The following is a 14903-nucleotide window of genomic DNA, read 5'->3' as shown; positions in this document are numbered from 1 at the left end:
GCGAAGAGAAATCACAAGTACGCATTGTGATTTATTCCGTATTGATGAAACCTTTGCTGGCTAAAACCGCAACCTGAAATTGTATACGGTTATATTGCGACTGTTTCTGGCATGGAAATGTTCACCTTCAGTCTCGCTAGAAATTGCTCAATTCTTATGATTATTCCTAAGAAGTTAGTAGATATCAGTAAGCCTATTACTGGCTACTACGCTGTTCAAACGGCCAACGGCAAAAGCTAACAGCTCATAGATGCTATTTCTGGTGGAGGTAAACTAATCAGTTTAACACAATGCTCAGTGGTGTTTAGCTACTGGTGAAATATGTAACGCTGTGGCGTTATGGTTAAAGACAGTGCCTCTCACGTGGAAGGCTCAAATTCAAATCTATTGCGAACAACAACCTTTATTTTATTTCAAAGATTCTCTCGTCGTTTCACTTGATTAAAAAGTTAGTTATTGTAACCTTTCTTGATGGTTATTGTATCAATGTCATTCACGAATGAAAGAAAAAAGTACGTTGTTACGTGTTGAGATAAATGTAGTTTAAATAATGCTGATTTAATAACCATGTATTCTTATGTTTTTGTTTTATTAAATTGTATGCTGCAGCCAGGTTAGGGAAATATGATTGAATACAATAACCATAAAGTTTAGAACTCATTAAATTACACTCAGCCACACTCAGACTTTACACCTGGCTCTGATAGAGAGACAGGATTAAAACCCCACAATTAACATACAAATGAAACTGCCCCCTATACAGCACAAAGAGACCTTCTGTCTCCAGCCCCCTGATGTTATAGTCTAGGTTAGGACAATAGAATGTAAATTACTGTAACCTGGTTAAGATTTCACACCTGTATGCAAAGAACCTGTTGATCTATGACCGAGAGTTAGAGCATGTCCGTCTTCATTGGATTGGATTCGTCCAACATGTCACCATGTCAACAAAGAACCAATAAGGATGGGTTTTACTCACGAGAGTGAAAAGTAACCGCCCCTGTGGCGGGAGTATTAAAACCAATGTTAGATCTTTGTTCGGCGCGAATATTTTGTGGAAGCTCGAGGGTTGAGCAAATATTTGACCGCTGCAGTGTATTTCATGTATTTTGACTTATCAATTCATATTAATAAATCTTTGTGCTAAATTTCCATTTGGACCGGATCCTCGTCCTTCTTCAGAAATTCTGGTACACGTAAAATTCTTAACATACGCCATGAAATAAATAAATATATTATGCCATGAAATGAAATAGCTTTGGCAGACTCGCTAGCAGTTGCTCAATTCGTATGACTATTCCAGTAAGTTAGTAGATACTGGTAAAGCCTACTAGCTAATAATCTGTTAAAACGGCCAGTGGCAAGAGGATTTGTTCAGGGTAGACGCACGCGTTGAACGTAGAGCTCTGTGGTGTAGAAGTGAAAGTGTTAAGTGACACAGCCTTTCAGTTGGGCGACCCGGGTTCGAATCTCAAGAGGGTAATACTTTCTATTGCGGTCTGGCTGAACTAGACTCTTCAACAAGTTGGAGAGGAAGCTGCCATTAGCACCTCCACAGACGAAACACTGTGGCTGTTAATTTCGTCAACAAAAATAGTAGAGTCTTGTACTAGAGCCATTGGAGTGGGTGGCTAATAGTGCTGCTGGCTATTCTCTATTTTCCCTCAAGAATTGACACTGGATTCTTCATACTTTAGTAATTCTCGAAAGCCATATTTCACCTCACAACGTAATTTTTTTTGTTATAAGCCAATTTGCAGAGCCGTATTTGGCTTACAGTGTATTGAACTGCCAACAATGGAGCTGGTGGCTAAGAAAGTGCTGCTGGCTATACCTTCTATTCTCCATTCAGAAATTTACACTATATGGATTCATTATACCCTAGTGAGTAATTCTCGAAAGCCATGTTCCACCTCACAACGTATAGTTTTTTGTTATAAAGCCGTTTCCATTGGGCCCAGTGACACTGACCAAACATTTAAATAGGTTAAAACTGCACATTTAAGTGTTTTAATTGAGAATCATATGACGACACCAGTCAAAATATCATATGGGATAATGTTAATGAATTATCTAAATATGATATTAAAACTTTTGATATCAATAATACTTAATGAATATATGAAGTGAGGCAGTAACCAATATTTAGAGCTCAGAAAATCAAACTTTATCAATTATTTTTCCTTTCTTTAAAGCCATAGATTACAAATGCTACAGCTGCTCAAATTGCCCACTGAGATTTGACAATGTATAGCCAGCAGTCTCATTTGAAGAAAATGTGTTTTCTTTAAACGTGACCCTACTTGTTCAAGTTTTATACCCACGGTTTAATGCTGCAATGTGATTTTTAAATGTCTGATAATGTTTTATAGTACTTGGCATCATACTATTATTGTTTTCTCAACTCCATAAAATGAAAGTATGTGTTTTAAGGGGAAGAAATCAGTGTTATCCTGCCTGACTGAAATTGTTACTTGGTATGACACCTTGAATGAATTTTCATTTTTACACAACTTACACATAATTGATGTTCATAATTAATGTTTATGCTATGCAAAGGGAGTCACACTGAAAATAGTTTTTTCAAGGAAATGATTTAGGCTACACTTTATAAAACTACAGATCCCCCCCTCAGTGTGGTTTCTTTCCTGGATTTGGCAAGTATACAAATGTACATTTTTTTATGAATATCAAAACAGCACAACTTTTCAACATCAGGTTTAATTCACAACTGAAAAGTACCTTGAACCATTTTATTGAAGATCATAGTCACTCAACATAATTTCTTTGAGCAACAATTTATAAATAAGAGGTTATTCAGACAATAGAAGGCCTCATAGCATGATAAACTAATTGTAATTTGAGCTTTGTTACTTTAGTAGTACTACAAAGCAATACTTATATACATATTAACTGTTAAAGATGAATAATTATCTAAACATTAAGCATCTAGGCAAATAAAAAACTATGAAGATGGTGCATTCTCTTTTGACAAGTTTAAACCTGAAATAGGTAATGCACTGTACAATAAAAGATGCTTAATTACATGCTTTATTAAGAGAGAAGAAACATAATTTAATGTTTCAATGAATCAGCAATTATATTGGCGAATATTTCGGAGTGTGTGTGTGGGGGGGGGTGCAGTGAATGTATAACATTTCCTATAAGACATTCACTGCAGCGTATAGAATAGTTTTTTCTGTTTGAATCAATATGTATTTCATATCCTTTGAGTTACATTGTGGCCAATGGTATGGGCGGCGTGAAATGCCAGCAACAATTGTAAATACATAGCCCCCCTTGATTTTTTTAGCAAATAATCACTCTATACCAGGTGTGTCAAACCGGTTCCATGGAGGGCCGAGTGTCAGCAGGTCTTTGGGTTTTCCTTCAAATTGGTTCCCAGGTCAGACCTGAACAACCAGGTGGGGGTAGAAATTAACCAATTAGTGAACTAATTAATCAATCAGGTACAAGGTGAGAGCGAAAACCTGCAGACACTCGGCCCTCCGTGGAACCGGTTTGACACCTGTGCTCTATACAGTCTCCTGAACATTTCCTACAATACATTCACTGAAGCATATAGAATAGATTTTAGGGGTCTAAAGAGGGTGTGGAAAACATATTTTAATACCCACTTTTTATTGATATTACTCTTAAATATGAATTGTTGTCAATGTTGTGAGAGATACATTTTCTTAAATAATGAATACAATAATTCTATATCAATTTTGAAGTAAATCATTGGCCTCTATTTTGAAATGTTCCTAATTTTCGTGACCCGGAAGTGTTTTTTTAATGTTGCATAATGCTAATGGTTTACATAGTTTAAGGTGCACGTGTACACGGTTTAAATGTCATGCAATTGATCCAAAGAGCCGCTGAAGTTTTTTCTGCACACCACCGAAGAAAAAATATTTCGATAGGTACAGAAAATAACACGCTTTCTGATCGGGATGCAACTGACCTGCCGGAATTAAAGAGTATGTCAAGCCCTTTTGACATATATTCTCTTGGAAGTTAATTGTAATCATTAAAGCTGAAATACGTACGTATTTTGTATTAAAACATCGCCATTCTATTAATCTGCATCGTGGATGAATTCCTTCCATATCAGAGAGTACCAGACTTGCGTCTGAATAACATCTGTATAAGGTGTACTGCTACTAAGTAGTCGGCTCGCGCAGTGGCGGGAGAAATGTTACTGCGCACAGGAAGTGTGACGTTTGCCGTATCGAACAATGACTGAAGTTGGAAAAAACCAAACAAGCAAGTGTCTATTCTGGCAGCGAGACAATTCTATTACAATGCAAAATCAGAATTTAACGGTACAGAAGAAAATACGGTTTAGATCAGAAGAAAGCAAATCTGCAAAAAGAGAGGCAGACAGACGTCGTTCCAAAACACGAGTGAACATCGGTGCAGCTGCCTATCCAGGATGGATGAAACTCAAAGAGCAGAATGGATTAAACTGTGACATCGATGTCGCAATTCTTCTGCTAGACAAGTAGGTAACATTAGCTAAAATGCAAGTTACCTAGCTAACCTCACACTGTTCGTTATGTTCCTGGGTGTGTTGATGTAGCTAGCTAGGCAGACTGTGGCTATAATAAATGAACATCTAACCAGCCACCATTGTTCGCAATTTTTACTACTACTGCCAGCTTCTAATAACGTTAGCAAATACAATGTTAGTTGCCTAGCCAACCTCATACTCTTGTTAGTAATTGTCGTATTTGTGCTGAAGTCTATAGCTCTGCCAGAAAAGGTAGACTGGCTATAACTAATTACCTGGCAAAAAACAATTTGGCTGACATTCTGTGGATAAAGAAGCGCGCTGGATAGGTAATAGACTGTGCACCAGCGTAGTGACGAACTTCCGCTTTTGTCTAGAAGTCGGTGTTGCAGTTTCCGTTTACTTACTAATACTCATCGCATTAGTAAACACCTAAACTCACAATATGAGTGATGCTGTTGTACGAAAAAAAAAATAAAAAAAAAAATAAATATATATATATATATATATAATGTACGTGACTCATTTAAGTTTCAAGGTACAAGTGGGGCATCATTTTAATCAGGAGAATGTCCTCTTTTTAATAAAATATGGCTTGCGCCATTCAATGACTTCAAACGCTAGACTAGAAATAGTCAGAAAGTGTGATTTTTTTTTTTATATACTTCCACGTAACGCAGGTTTAAGTGCAATTAATACCATATAGGACCAGATGTTTACTTCCTATGCCAGTTGTTATTTTTCAGTTTCGTTGTGAAATGAGGTTACAGTAGTAAAATAAAAGAGGAGACCTGTTTTGGTGCTTTTTTGAGGCTATTGAATTTTAAGCTTCATTCAGGTTAGAAGAAGCTGAAAGAAGGTTAGTTTCAATTCACTTGCTATGGGGACGCGCTAGCGTTCCAGCTTAGCCAGCGTTCTTTTGCCGTTTTTGAGGCTAGGGTGAATTTTTATGCGTTCTATTGTCACAATCCTATCCTATAATCCCTTTTGTTTTGAACACAGGTATGCTGCTTCTACTCAACAACCAGTTGGTCCCCCTTCCTCTGATGATATTGTTGTGAACATTAACTGCCTGCTACAGCTGTTTCAGCGGTGTGAGGAGTGCAGACAAAAGAGTGTGATCAAGACTGAAGGGGATAGGACTTGCCTTTCTGTGACCCAACACTGTCATACCTGCAACCACCTCAGGACATGGACAAGTAACTCTTCTGCTGCCTGGACAACAGACAGTGAATATGGGGAGAAGCCACAGAACAGCTGGGTGTGTTTAAGAATTAGCGTTTAATATTAGAATTAACTGTAACTTTGAATTCTGTGGTATACAGTTACTCACTCTTTTTTAAAGGTAATGGTAATTCCAATAATACTGGTCTTCTCCTTACTTAGGTGGCTGAGGTGCAAGTTGCCCTGCCACCTGATGACCCAGATGACTCCCTGCCTCCTGAGGACCCAGAAGCCTCCCTGCCACCTGAGGACCCAGAAGCCACCCTGCCACCTGAGGACCCAGAAGCCACCCTGCCACCTGAGGACCCAGAAGCCACCCTGCCACCTGAGGACCCAGAAGCCACCCTGCCACCTGAGGAACCAGAAGCCTCCCTGCCACCTGAGGACCCAGAAGCCTCCCTGCCACCTGAGGACCCAGAAGCCTCCCTGCCACCTGAGGACCCAGAAGCCTCCCTGCCACCTGAGGACCCAGAAGCCACCCTGCCACCTGAGGACCCAGAAGCCACCCTGCCACCTGAGGACCCAGATGAAGCCATGCCACCTCAAAACACAGGTAATGCTCTGGAGTGGACTGGCTCACTTGAGATGGAAGTGACTGTAGACCAGCCACCAAGACCAGGGGGAAGTGGCCCGTCTTTGGTGAGGAGGAAGGAGGGAAGCAAAGGAGCAGAGACAAGAAGGAGAATGACAAAGGTGGTGTTTGACAGTGAGACTGTCAGCACACAAAGCCAAGAGGAGAATGGCCTGTCCTCATGGGAGAGGTCATTAAGAGGTGAACAACAGGAGAATATACATATGCAGCTGGGGTGTGAAGAGGTGCCAATAGACTCTGTAGTACCTGAGGACTCTGGAACCCAAACATCTCAGGTAGACACAGAAAGAGAGAAAAAGCATGTAGCTGCTGATGGGTGTGAGAGGGAGGGTGGTGTCTGTGAGATGGAGGGTGAGGAGAAAGGGGAGATGGACGGTCGGGAGAATGGGGCGACGGAGGAGGAAGATGAAGAAATTGATTCCGAATTTGATCTAGAGGAGTCCGAAGAGGGATTGACAGAAAGCGACTCTGACTTTGATCTTGAGGACGAGGCTGAAGAGGGATTGACAGAAAGTGACTCTGACTTCGACCCAGAGGAGGGGAAATCTAAAAAGGGAAGTGGAACACCATTGCAGAAGTCTACTGACGGACCAATGCAAGATTCTAGACGACATTTTGTGCTCTGTCCTAAATGTGGCATCCTGTACTCCACCAGGCTTCAGTACCGTAAGTGTGATCACAAGTTTATGATCACCTGTCCAGACTGTGGGAAGCACTGTGCAAATGAGATTGGCCTCAAGAGTCACCAGAAGAGGCAACATAGTCACGACAAAATATTCCCCTGTAAGTTCTGCCTCCAACCCTTCAAGACACGCCCAGAAAAGTTGACCCATCAAAAAAGCCACAGATTCACAGATTACAGATGCTACAGCTGCTCAGATTGCCCACTGAGGTTTGACAATGTATTTGTACGGAACCGCCATGTCAGAGAGCACAGAAAACACATCTGTCAAATATGTGACAAGGAATTCCAAAAAGGTCATATACTTAATAGGCACAATCTTTCCCACAGTGATGACAAGCCCTTCAAGTGTCAGGTATTCAATGTTAATGTTTATAACTTTTTAATTGTGTAACTATTTTTATAAAATGTTAAATGCTTTAGATTTTAATTCAAAATAAGGTCCAGGTTTTCCTTCTCTGCGTGCCAGGTGTGCCAACGTGCCTTTGCCCAAGCCAGCCAGCTGAAGTCCCACCTGCGTGTTCATACTGGGGAGCGACCCTTCCAATGCCAGCGCTGTGACAAGAGCTTCAACCACAACGTCAGCCTCAAGAACCACGTCAGACGCTACCACAGCCCAGACTCAGGGCCAGGCCCTGATGGGGGCGCAGGAGGTGGGGGACAGGGGGAGGGAGAGGGTGTGGGAAAGAAGATGCCTCGGCAGCAGCTGACCTTTTGGACTGAGTGGGAGATGTGGGCTGGAGGAGAAGGAGCCAAGAGAGTGGAGGCGCAGCCGAGGAAGAGGAAGCACCAGTGCATTGATGATGCCAATGATGAAGAAGCAAATGAGAAGCAACAAAAAAGTGGTTCTGACCAAGAGGAGAAGATGGATTTAAGGTCAGGGAGAAGTAAAGGGAGGGGTGGAAGGAGAGTAAGGGGGAGAGGTAAAAGAATAGGGGTTGGAAGAGGAAGAGTTAAAGAAAGAGGAGGGAGTCACTAGCAGAGAGCAACAGAAGAGACTGGGATAGGCACTGCTATTTGAGAGATCGGTGGACTGAAAGATCAAGTTTGTATTCATTAACGCACACTGTAGCAAGACTGTTTGCTACAGACAATGAGAACAACCGTATCTGATAGGTCAATTTGAGGTAGTGCCTCCCGCTTTTGAACATTGGCTCCTGATTTTTGTCAAGTTTTGTCAATCTTTTAATGTTTCCCAGAATTTGATCAAAACTAGTGTTGTAAGAAAAGGCTGTTCAATGGAAATACTTGCCAGACAACGAAAAATCTGTATCTTGGAAACCTTTTCGTGCAGTTTTGTGTGTATAAATATATAATAATAAATATAGTTTTTTTACTAATATACAAAGTAATTTTTCAACCCATTGGTCAATAAATATGGAATTACCTTAAAATGCAATGTTTTTCTACTCTCTATGTTGTCATTAGCATCTATGTTGTCAAGTTTATTAAACAAAAGGAATGTTGCAAGATGGGATTTTTATTTTTGCATAGTAACTGTAGAAAAGGTCTGTATTTTTTTATTTTGTTTTTTATTGCAAGCATGTGTTGTCTGTTGATTTTGTTGAAATAGTAACCCTGTTGATTTTGTTGAAATAGTAACCCTGTTGATTTTGTAACTTTCTTCATCATAATTGCCACACCTCTCGCCTGGGAAGAGAAGGTATGGGTGATAGAAGATCCTTGTTCAAATTTAATATTAGAGGACAGGCACATTTCTGGCCCAACAGAAATCTATCTTATTTTTCAGGTTCAGTCCTTGGGTGTTCCACAATGTGAACTTTTCAGTGATAGAATTTGAATCTTAATAATAATCCACCGATGCAGGACCTTATAGGTTCCCAACCCACACAGAAACTCAGGAAAGATGTAAGTGCAATCCAAGTATATCCTGATTCAATACGGTTACGGCCTCCTGGACTGCCTTCCAGAGCTGCCCTCCTGCTGGCTTTATGCCGCCCATACTAGGCCAATGGGATATTCTGCTACTGAAAAAGTCACAAAAACAGTGATTGCATAATATGAAAAGTTTAGATTTGAAGTGAAACTATTACTATGAGATTACATTTCAGTGGCTCTCAAATGTATTAACCCCCTTGGGCTTCACCACATTTTGATTTAAAACATGAAAAATTGAATTTAATCTAGAGTTTTTGCCAAAGATCAACACAAAAACACTGAAAATAATTAATTGCATAAGTACTCATCCCCTTTGCTATGAAACATGAATGAGCCTCTGGGTGATCCCACAGACAAAAACCTCATGATGAAGACGTGCAAACATTCAAAACAGCGTAATTGGCTTAGATACACCAATCATTTCTAAGACATTGAATATATCTTATTATAGGGGCCTTGTGTAAAATTGTTACTGTACTACATGCTTAAATACAAACATAAAGGGCCAGAAATATCTACAGTTAATATTTTGAGTCTTTCAAATATATTTATATACACACACACAGTGGGGAGAACAAGTATATGATACACTCCCGATTTGGCAGATTGTCCTACTTACAAAGCATGTAGAGGTCTGTAATTTTTATCATAGGTACACTTCAACTGTGAGGGTTGGAATCTAAAAAATTCCAGAAAATCACACTATGATTTTTAAATAATTAATAAGCATTTTATTGCATGACATAAGTATTTGATCACCTACCAACCAGTAAGAATTCTGGCTCTCACAGACCTTATAGTTTTTCTTTAAGAAGCCCTCCTGTTCTCCACTCATTACCTATATTAACTGCACCTGTTTGAACACGTTAGCTGTATAAAAGACACCTGTCCACACACTCAATCAGACTCCAACCGCTCCACAATGGCCAAGACCAGAGAGCTTTGTAAGGACATCAGGGATAAATATGTAGACCCGCACAAGGCTGGGATGGGCTACAGGACAATAGGCAAGCAGCTTGGTGAGAAGGCAATTATTAGAAAATGGAAGAAGTTCTGGGGCTCAGGTCTGGGGCTCCATGCAAGATCTCACCTCATGGGGCATAAATGACCATGAGGAAGGTGAGAGATCAGCCCAGAACTACATGGCAGGACCTGGTCAATGACCTGAAGAGAGCTGGGACCACAGTCTCAAAGAAAACCATTAGTAACACACTATGCCGTCATGGATTAAAATCCTGCAGCGCACGCAAGGTCCCCCTGCTCTAGCCAGCACATGTCCAGGCCTGTCTGAAGTTGGCCAATGACCATCTGGATGATCCAGAGGAGGAATGGGAGAAGGTCATGTGGTCTGATGAGACAAAAAGAGCTTTTTGGTCTAAACTCCACTTGCAGTGTTTGGAGGAAGAAGGATGAGTACAACCCCAAGAACACCATCCCAACCGTGAAGCATGGAGGTGGAAACATCATTTTTGGGGATGCCTTTCTGCAAAGGGGACAGGACGACTGCACCGTATTGAGGAGAGGATGGATGGGGCCAACAACATCCTTCCCTCAGTAAGAGCATTGAAGATGGGTCATGGCTGTGTCTTCCAGCATGACAACAAGCCAAAACACACAGCCAGGGCAACTAATGAGTGGCGCCGTAAGAAGCATCTCTAAGTCCTGGAGTTGCCTAACCAGTCTCCAGACCTGAACCCAAATAGATAATCTTTGGAGGGAGCTGAAAGTCTGTATTACCCAGCAACAGCCTCGAAACCTGAAGGATCTGGAGAAGGTCTGTATGGAGGAGTGGGCCAAAATCCCTGCTGCAGTGTGTGCAAACCTGCTCAAGAACTACAGGAAACTTATGATCTCTGTAATTGCAAACAAAGGTTTCTGTACCAAATATTAAGTTCTGCTTTTCTGATGTATCAAATACTCATGTCATGCAATAAAATGAAAATTACTTTAAATTATACAATGTGATTTTCTGGATTTTTGTTTTAGATTCCGTCACTCAGTTGAAGAGTACCTATGATAAAAATTGCGGACTTCTACATGCTTTAAATGGGAAACACTGCCGATTTTGCAGGTTATCAAATACTTGTTCTCCCCACTGTGTGTGTGTGGTCTCCTATTTTTTTCTGGAGCTGTATGTACCATTTGTACAGAGAACATGAGTGAACAGGCAAAACACATCTTATTAAGGGATTCACATTCAACTGTAGGTCATAACAGAATGGCACAATCATAAAACAAAGCAAAAAATGTACTGACCCCTGTTTAAAAGTCTGCATACCCTTAGTTCTTAATACTGTGTATTGCCCCCTTTAGCATCAATGACCGCGTCCAGTGTTTTGTAATTGTCTATGAGGCCTCAATTTCTTGCAGGTAGTATAGCTGTCCATTCATCTTGGCAAAATGCCTCCAGGTCATGCAAAGTCTTTTGTCTTCTTGCATGAAGCGAATGTTTGAGATCTCCCCAGAGTGGCTCGATGATATTTTGACTATTTATACACAGACACTAATTGCAATTTAAAAAACCACAGATGTGGGAAATTCACTTTTAATTGCCACTTCACCTGTTTGTGTCACCTTGTGTGTCTGTACCAAGGCCAAAAATTCAAGTGTATGTAAACTTTTGATCAGGAGCATTTTGGAGATTTTCTGTTATCATGATTTCAAAAGGAGCCAAACAACTATGTGATAGTAAATGGCTTCATATGATCACTATCATAAAAAAAAAATGGTTTTGTATGATTAATTACATTTTTCTAAATCAGTGCCAAAATGTCATGATTTCTGCTAGTGTATGCAAACCTATAAGCACAACTGTGTGTACACAAACCCGATTCCAAAAATGTTTGGACATTACAAATTGTGAGTAAAAAAGGAATGGAATAATTTACAAATCTCATAAACTTATATTTAATTCACAATAGAATATAGATAACATATCGAATGTTGAAAGTGAGACGTTTTGTCATGCCAAATATTGGCTCATTTTGGATTTCATGAGAGCTACACATTCCAAAAAAGTTGGGACAGGTAGCAATAAGAGGCCAAACAAATGTACAGATAAGGAACAGCTGGAAGACCAATTTGCAACTTATTATGTCAATTGGCAAAATAATTGGGTATAAAAAGAGCCTCTCAGAGTGGCAGTGTCTCTCAGAAGTCAAGATGGGCAGAGCATCACCAATGATCACCAAGAAAGGAGTTTGAAGTTATCATCCAAAGAATCAGAGAATCTGGAACAATCTCTGTGCATAAGGGTCAAGGCCAGAAAACCATACTGGATGCCCGTGATCTTCGGGCTCTCAGACAGCACTGCACCCCATACAGGAATGATACTGTGATGGAAATCACAACATGGGCTGAGGAATACTTCCAGAAAACATTGTCGGTGAACACAATCCACCGTGCCATTCGTCGTTGCCGGCTAAAACTCTATAGGTAAAAAAAGAAGCTGTATCTAAACAGGATCCAGAAGCGCAGGTGTTTTCTCTGGGCCAAGGATCATATAAAATGGACTGTGGCAAAGTGGAAAAGTGTTCTGTGGTCAGACTAATCAAAATTTGAAGTTCATTTTGGAAAACTGGGACGCCATGTCATCTGGACTAAAGAGGACAAGGACAACCCAAGTTGTTATCAGCGCTCAGTTCAGAAAGGCACCATCAATGCTGACCGTTATATTCAAGTTCTAGAACAACATATGCTCCCATCCAGACGTCATCTCTTTCAGGGAAGAACTTGCATTTTCCAACATGACAATGCCAGACCACATATACTGCATCAATTACAATGTCATGGCTGCATAGAAGAAGGATCCGGGTACTGAAATGGCCAGCCTGCAGTCCAGATCTTTCACCCATAGAAAACATTTGGCGCATCATAAAGAGGAAGGTGCGACAAAGAAGACCTAAGACAGTTGAGCAACTAGAAGCCTGTATTAGACAAGAATGGGAGAACATTCCTATTCATAAACTTGAGCAACTTGTCTCCTCAGTCCCTAGATGTTTGCAGTCTGTTATAAAAAGAAGAGGGGATGCCACACAGTGGTAAACATGGCCTTGTCCCAATTTTTTTGAGATGTTGTATTCTGAATAAAATATAGAAATTTGAAACTTCCACATCATTGCATTCTGTTTTTATACACAATTGTACAGTGTCCCAACTTTTTTGGAATCTGGTTTGTACATACAGCTCTGAAAAAGGGAGATCCCTCAAAATTTCTTAAATTAGCATCTCTAAATGTATGGCAGCCATTCCATTCCAGTGTCTGTTAAATTCCAACACAGGCACACCTCATTTTACTTAAGGTACTGATTAGGTGATTACCTGAAACTAATCTTATTTAACAAGGAAAAGTATAAAAACCACTACTGTGGTCATCACTAACCTTTTGTAACAGGACCAGCTGGATGGCAAAAACAGTGCAAGTAGTACCTCAAAGGTAATTAGAATTAAAAAAAAATAACTATTCAGTTTGACAAGAGTTGAAAAGAAAAGCTTTGAGTGAGAAAAAGAAGGGTTCAATTTTGGCTTTACTGGCAGAGGGATACAGTGAGCATCAGGTTGCTTCCATCTTGAAAATTTAAAAGACGGCGTTTCATAAGAACAAGGTCAAGCAACAGACATTGGGGACCACAAAGCTACATACTGGCAGAGGGCAAAAATGACTATCCACTGACCAAGATGATCGTCAGCTCATTCGATTGTCACTCAACAACTGTGGGATGACATCAAGTGACCTACAAAAAGAATGGCAAACAGCAGCTGGGGTGAAGTGCACAGTGAAGACGGTTCGAAAGAAGCTCCTAGGGGCAGGGCTGAACTCGTGCAAAGCTAGAAAAAAGCCCTTCATCAATGAGAAGCAAAGAAGAGCCAGGCTGAAGTTTGCAAAAGATCATAAGTATTGGACCATGGAGGAATGGAGTACGGTCCTCTTCTCTGACGAGTCAAATATTCAGCTTTGCCCAACACCTTGTTGTCTAATGGTTAGATGGAGACATGGAGAGGTCTACAAGACACAATGTCTCGACCCCACTGTGAAATTTGGTGGAGGATCGGTGATGATCTGGGGATGCTTCAGCAAGGCTGGAATCGGGCCAGCCCAATCTCCAGACCTGAACCCCATGAACAACTTCTGGAATATGGATTGTCACAAGCTGTCAAACAAAGCCCAGCTACTTGACTTTTTGTGCCATGAGTGGCATAAAGTCACCCAACAGCAATGTGTCAGACTGGTGGAGAGCATGCCAAGATGCATGAAAGCTGTGATTAAAATTCAGGGTTATTTTATCAAATATTGCTTTCTGAAGTTAAAACATTAGTATTTTGTTATTGAAAATGTAATATGAATTTGTTTTCTTTGCATTATTTGAGGTCTGAAATCAATGGATATTTTTTTGGTTATTTTGACCAGTTGTTATTTTCTACAAATAAATACTCTAAATGAAAATATTCTTATTTGGAATTTGGGAGTAATGTTGTCAGTAGTTTATAGAATAAAATAAAACTGTTAATTCTACTCAAACACAGAGAAACTGATAATTTTGCAGTTGTCTCTTAATATTTTCCAGAGCTGTATATATATATTTTTCTACAAAATTGCTCTGAATGCCTGTGATTTGAGACTCAGCAATCTGTCTATCTGTTTGCATTGACTTGTAGTGTCATACTCACTTTAGACACCTGCATTACTATCCACCCGACTCAACCACCTGGCCAAGCTAATACTATTCTGCTCTTGTTGAATTAGTGGAGAAGAGACAAGTCATGTTATTGTTTGAATTAATCTTATAAACATCTTTATAAGATGATAGATACACAGTTTGCCACCAAGAAATGGGGAGAGTATGGTACAGTGAATCTCACAAAATCTACAATTTGAAGACTACATTTTAATCTGTTTTTTTACAGTGGTTTGCAGGATTTTTATGGATAACCTTAAAAGAAACATGTTTTCAGTAAAACAGCTGCATATATTCTTACATAACCCGTTCAAA

General features: G+C 40.1%; 1 protein-coding gene across 1 annotated transcript; it reads left to right on the top strand.

The window, feature by feature from the left end:
- Positions 1-3822: 3822 nt before the first annotated feature.
- Positions 3823-8397, top strand: LOC114829743 (zinc finger protein 316). Its single transcript, XM_029115629.2, has 4 exons — positions 3823-4507; positions 5519-5777; positions 5903-7369; positions 7484-8397. The coding sequence occupies exons 1-4, from the start codon at positions 4242-4244 to the stop codon at positions 7991-7993; spliced, it is 2502 nt and encodes an 833-aa protein (XP_028971462.2). The 5' UTR covers positions 3823-4241; the 3' UTR covers positions 7994-8397.
- Positions 8398-14903: the final 6506 nt, after the last annotated feature.

The sequence above is a fragment of the Esox lucius genome, chromosome 20, assembly GCF_011004845.1.
Source record: "Esox lucius isolate fEsoLuc1 chromosome 20, fEsoLuc1.pri, whole genome shotgun sequence".
In the NCBI taxonomy this organism is placed as follows: Eukaryota; Metazoa; Chordata; class Actinopteri; order Esociformes; family Esocidae; genus Esox; species Esox lucius.
The sequence above is the reverse complement of the archived record's forward strand: the minus strand, read 5'-3'. Positions and strand labels throughout refer to the sequence as shown.

Coding starts and splice junctions, on each gene's coding strand:
- LOC114829743 (XM_029115629.2), top strand. CDS start 4,242: ATGACTGAAGTTGGAAAAAACCAAACAAGCAAGTGTCTATTCTGGCAG. Junction 5,778..5,902: donor AGAAGCCACAGAACAGCTGG/GTGTGTTTAAGA, acceptor CTCCTTACTTAG/GTGGCTGAGGTGCAAGTTGC. Junction 7,370..7,483: donor ACAAGCCCTTCAAGTGTCAG/GTATTCAATGTT, acceptor TCTGCGTGCCAG/GTGTGCCAACGTGCCTTTGC.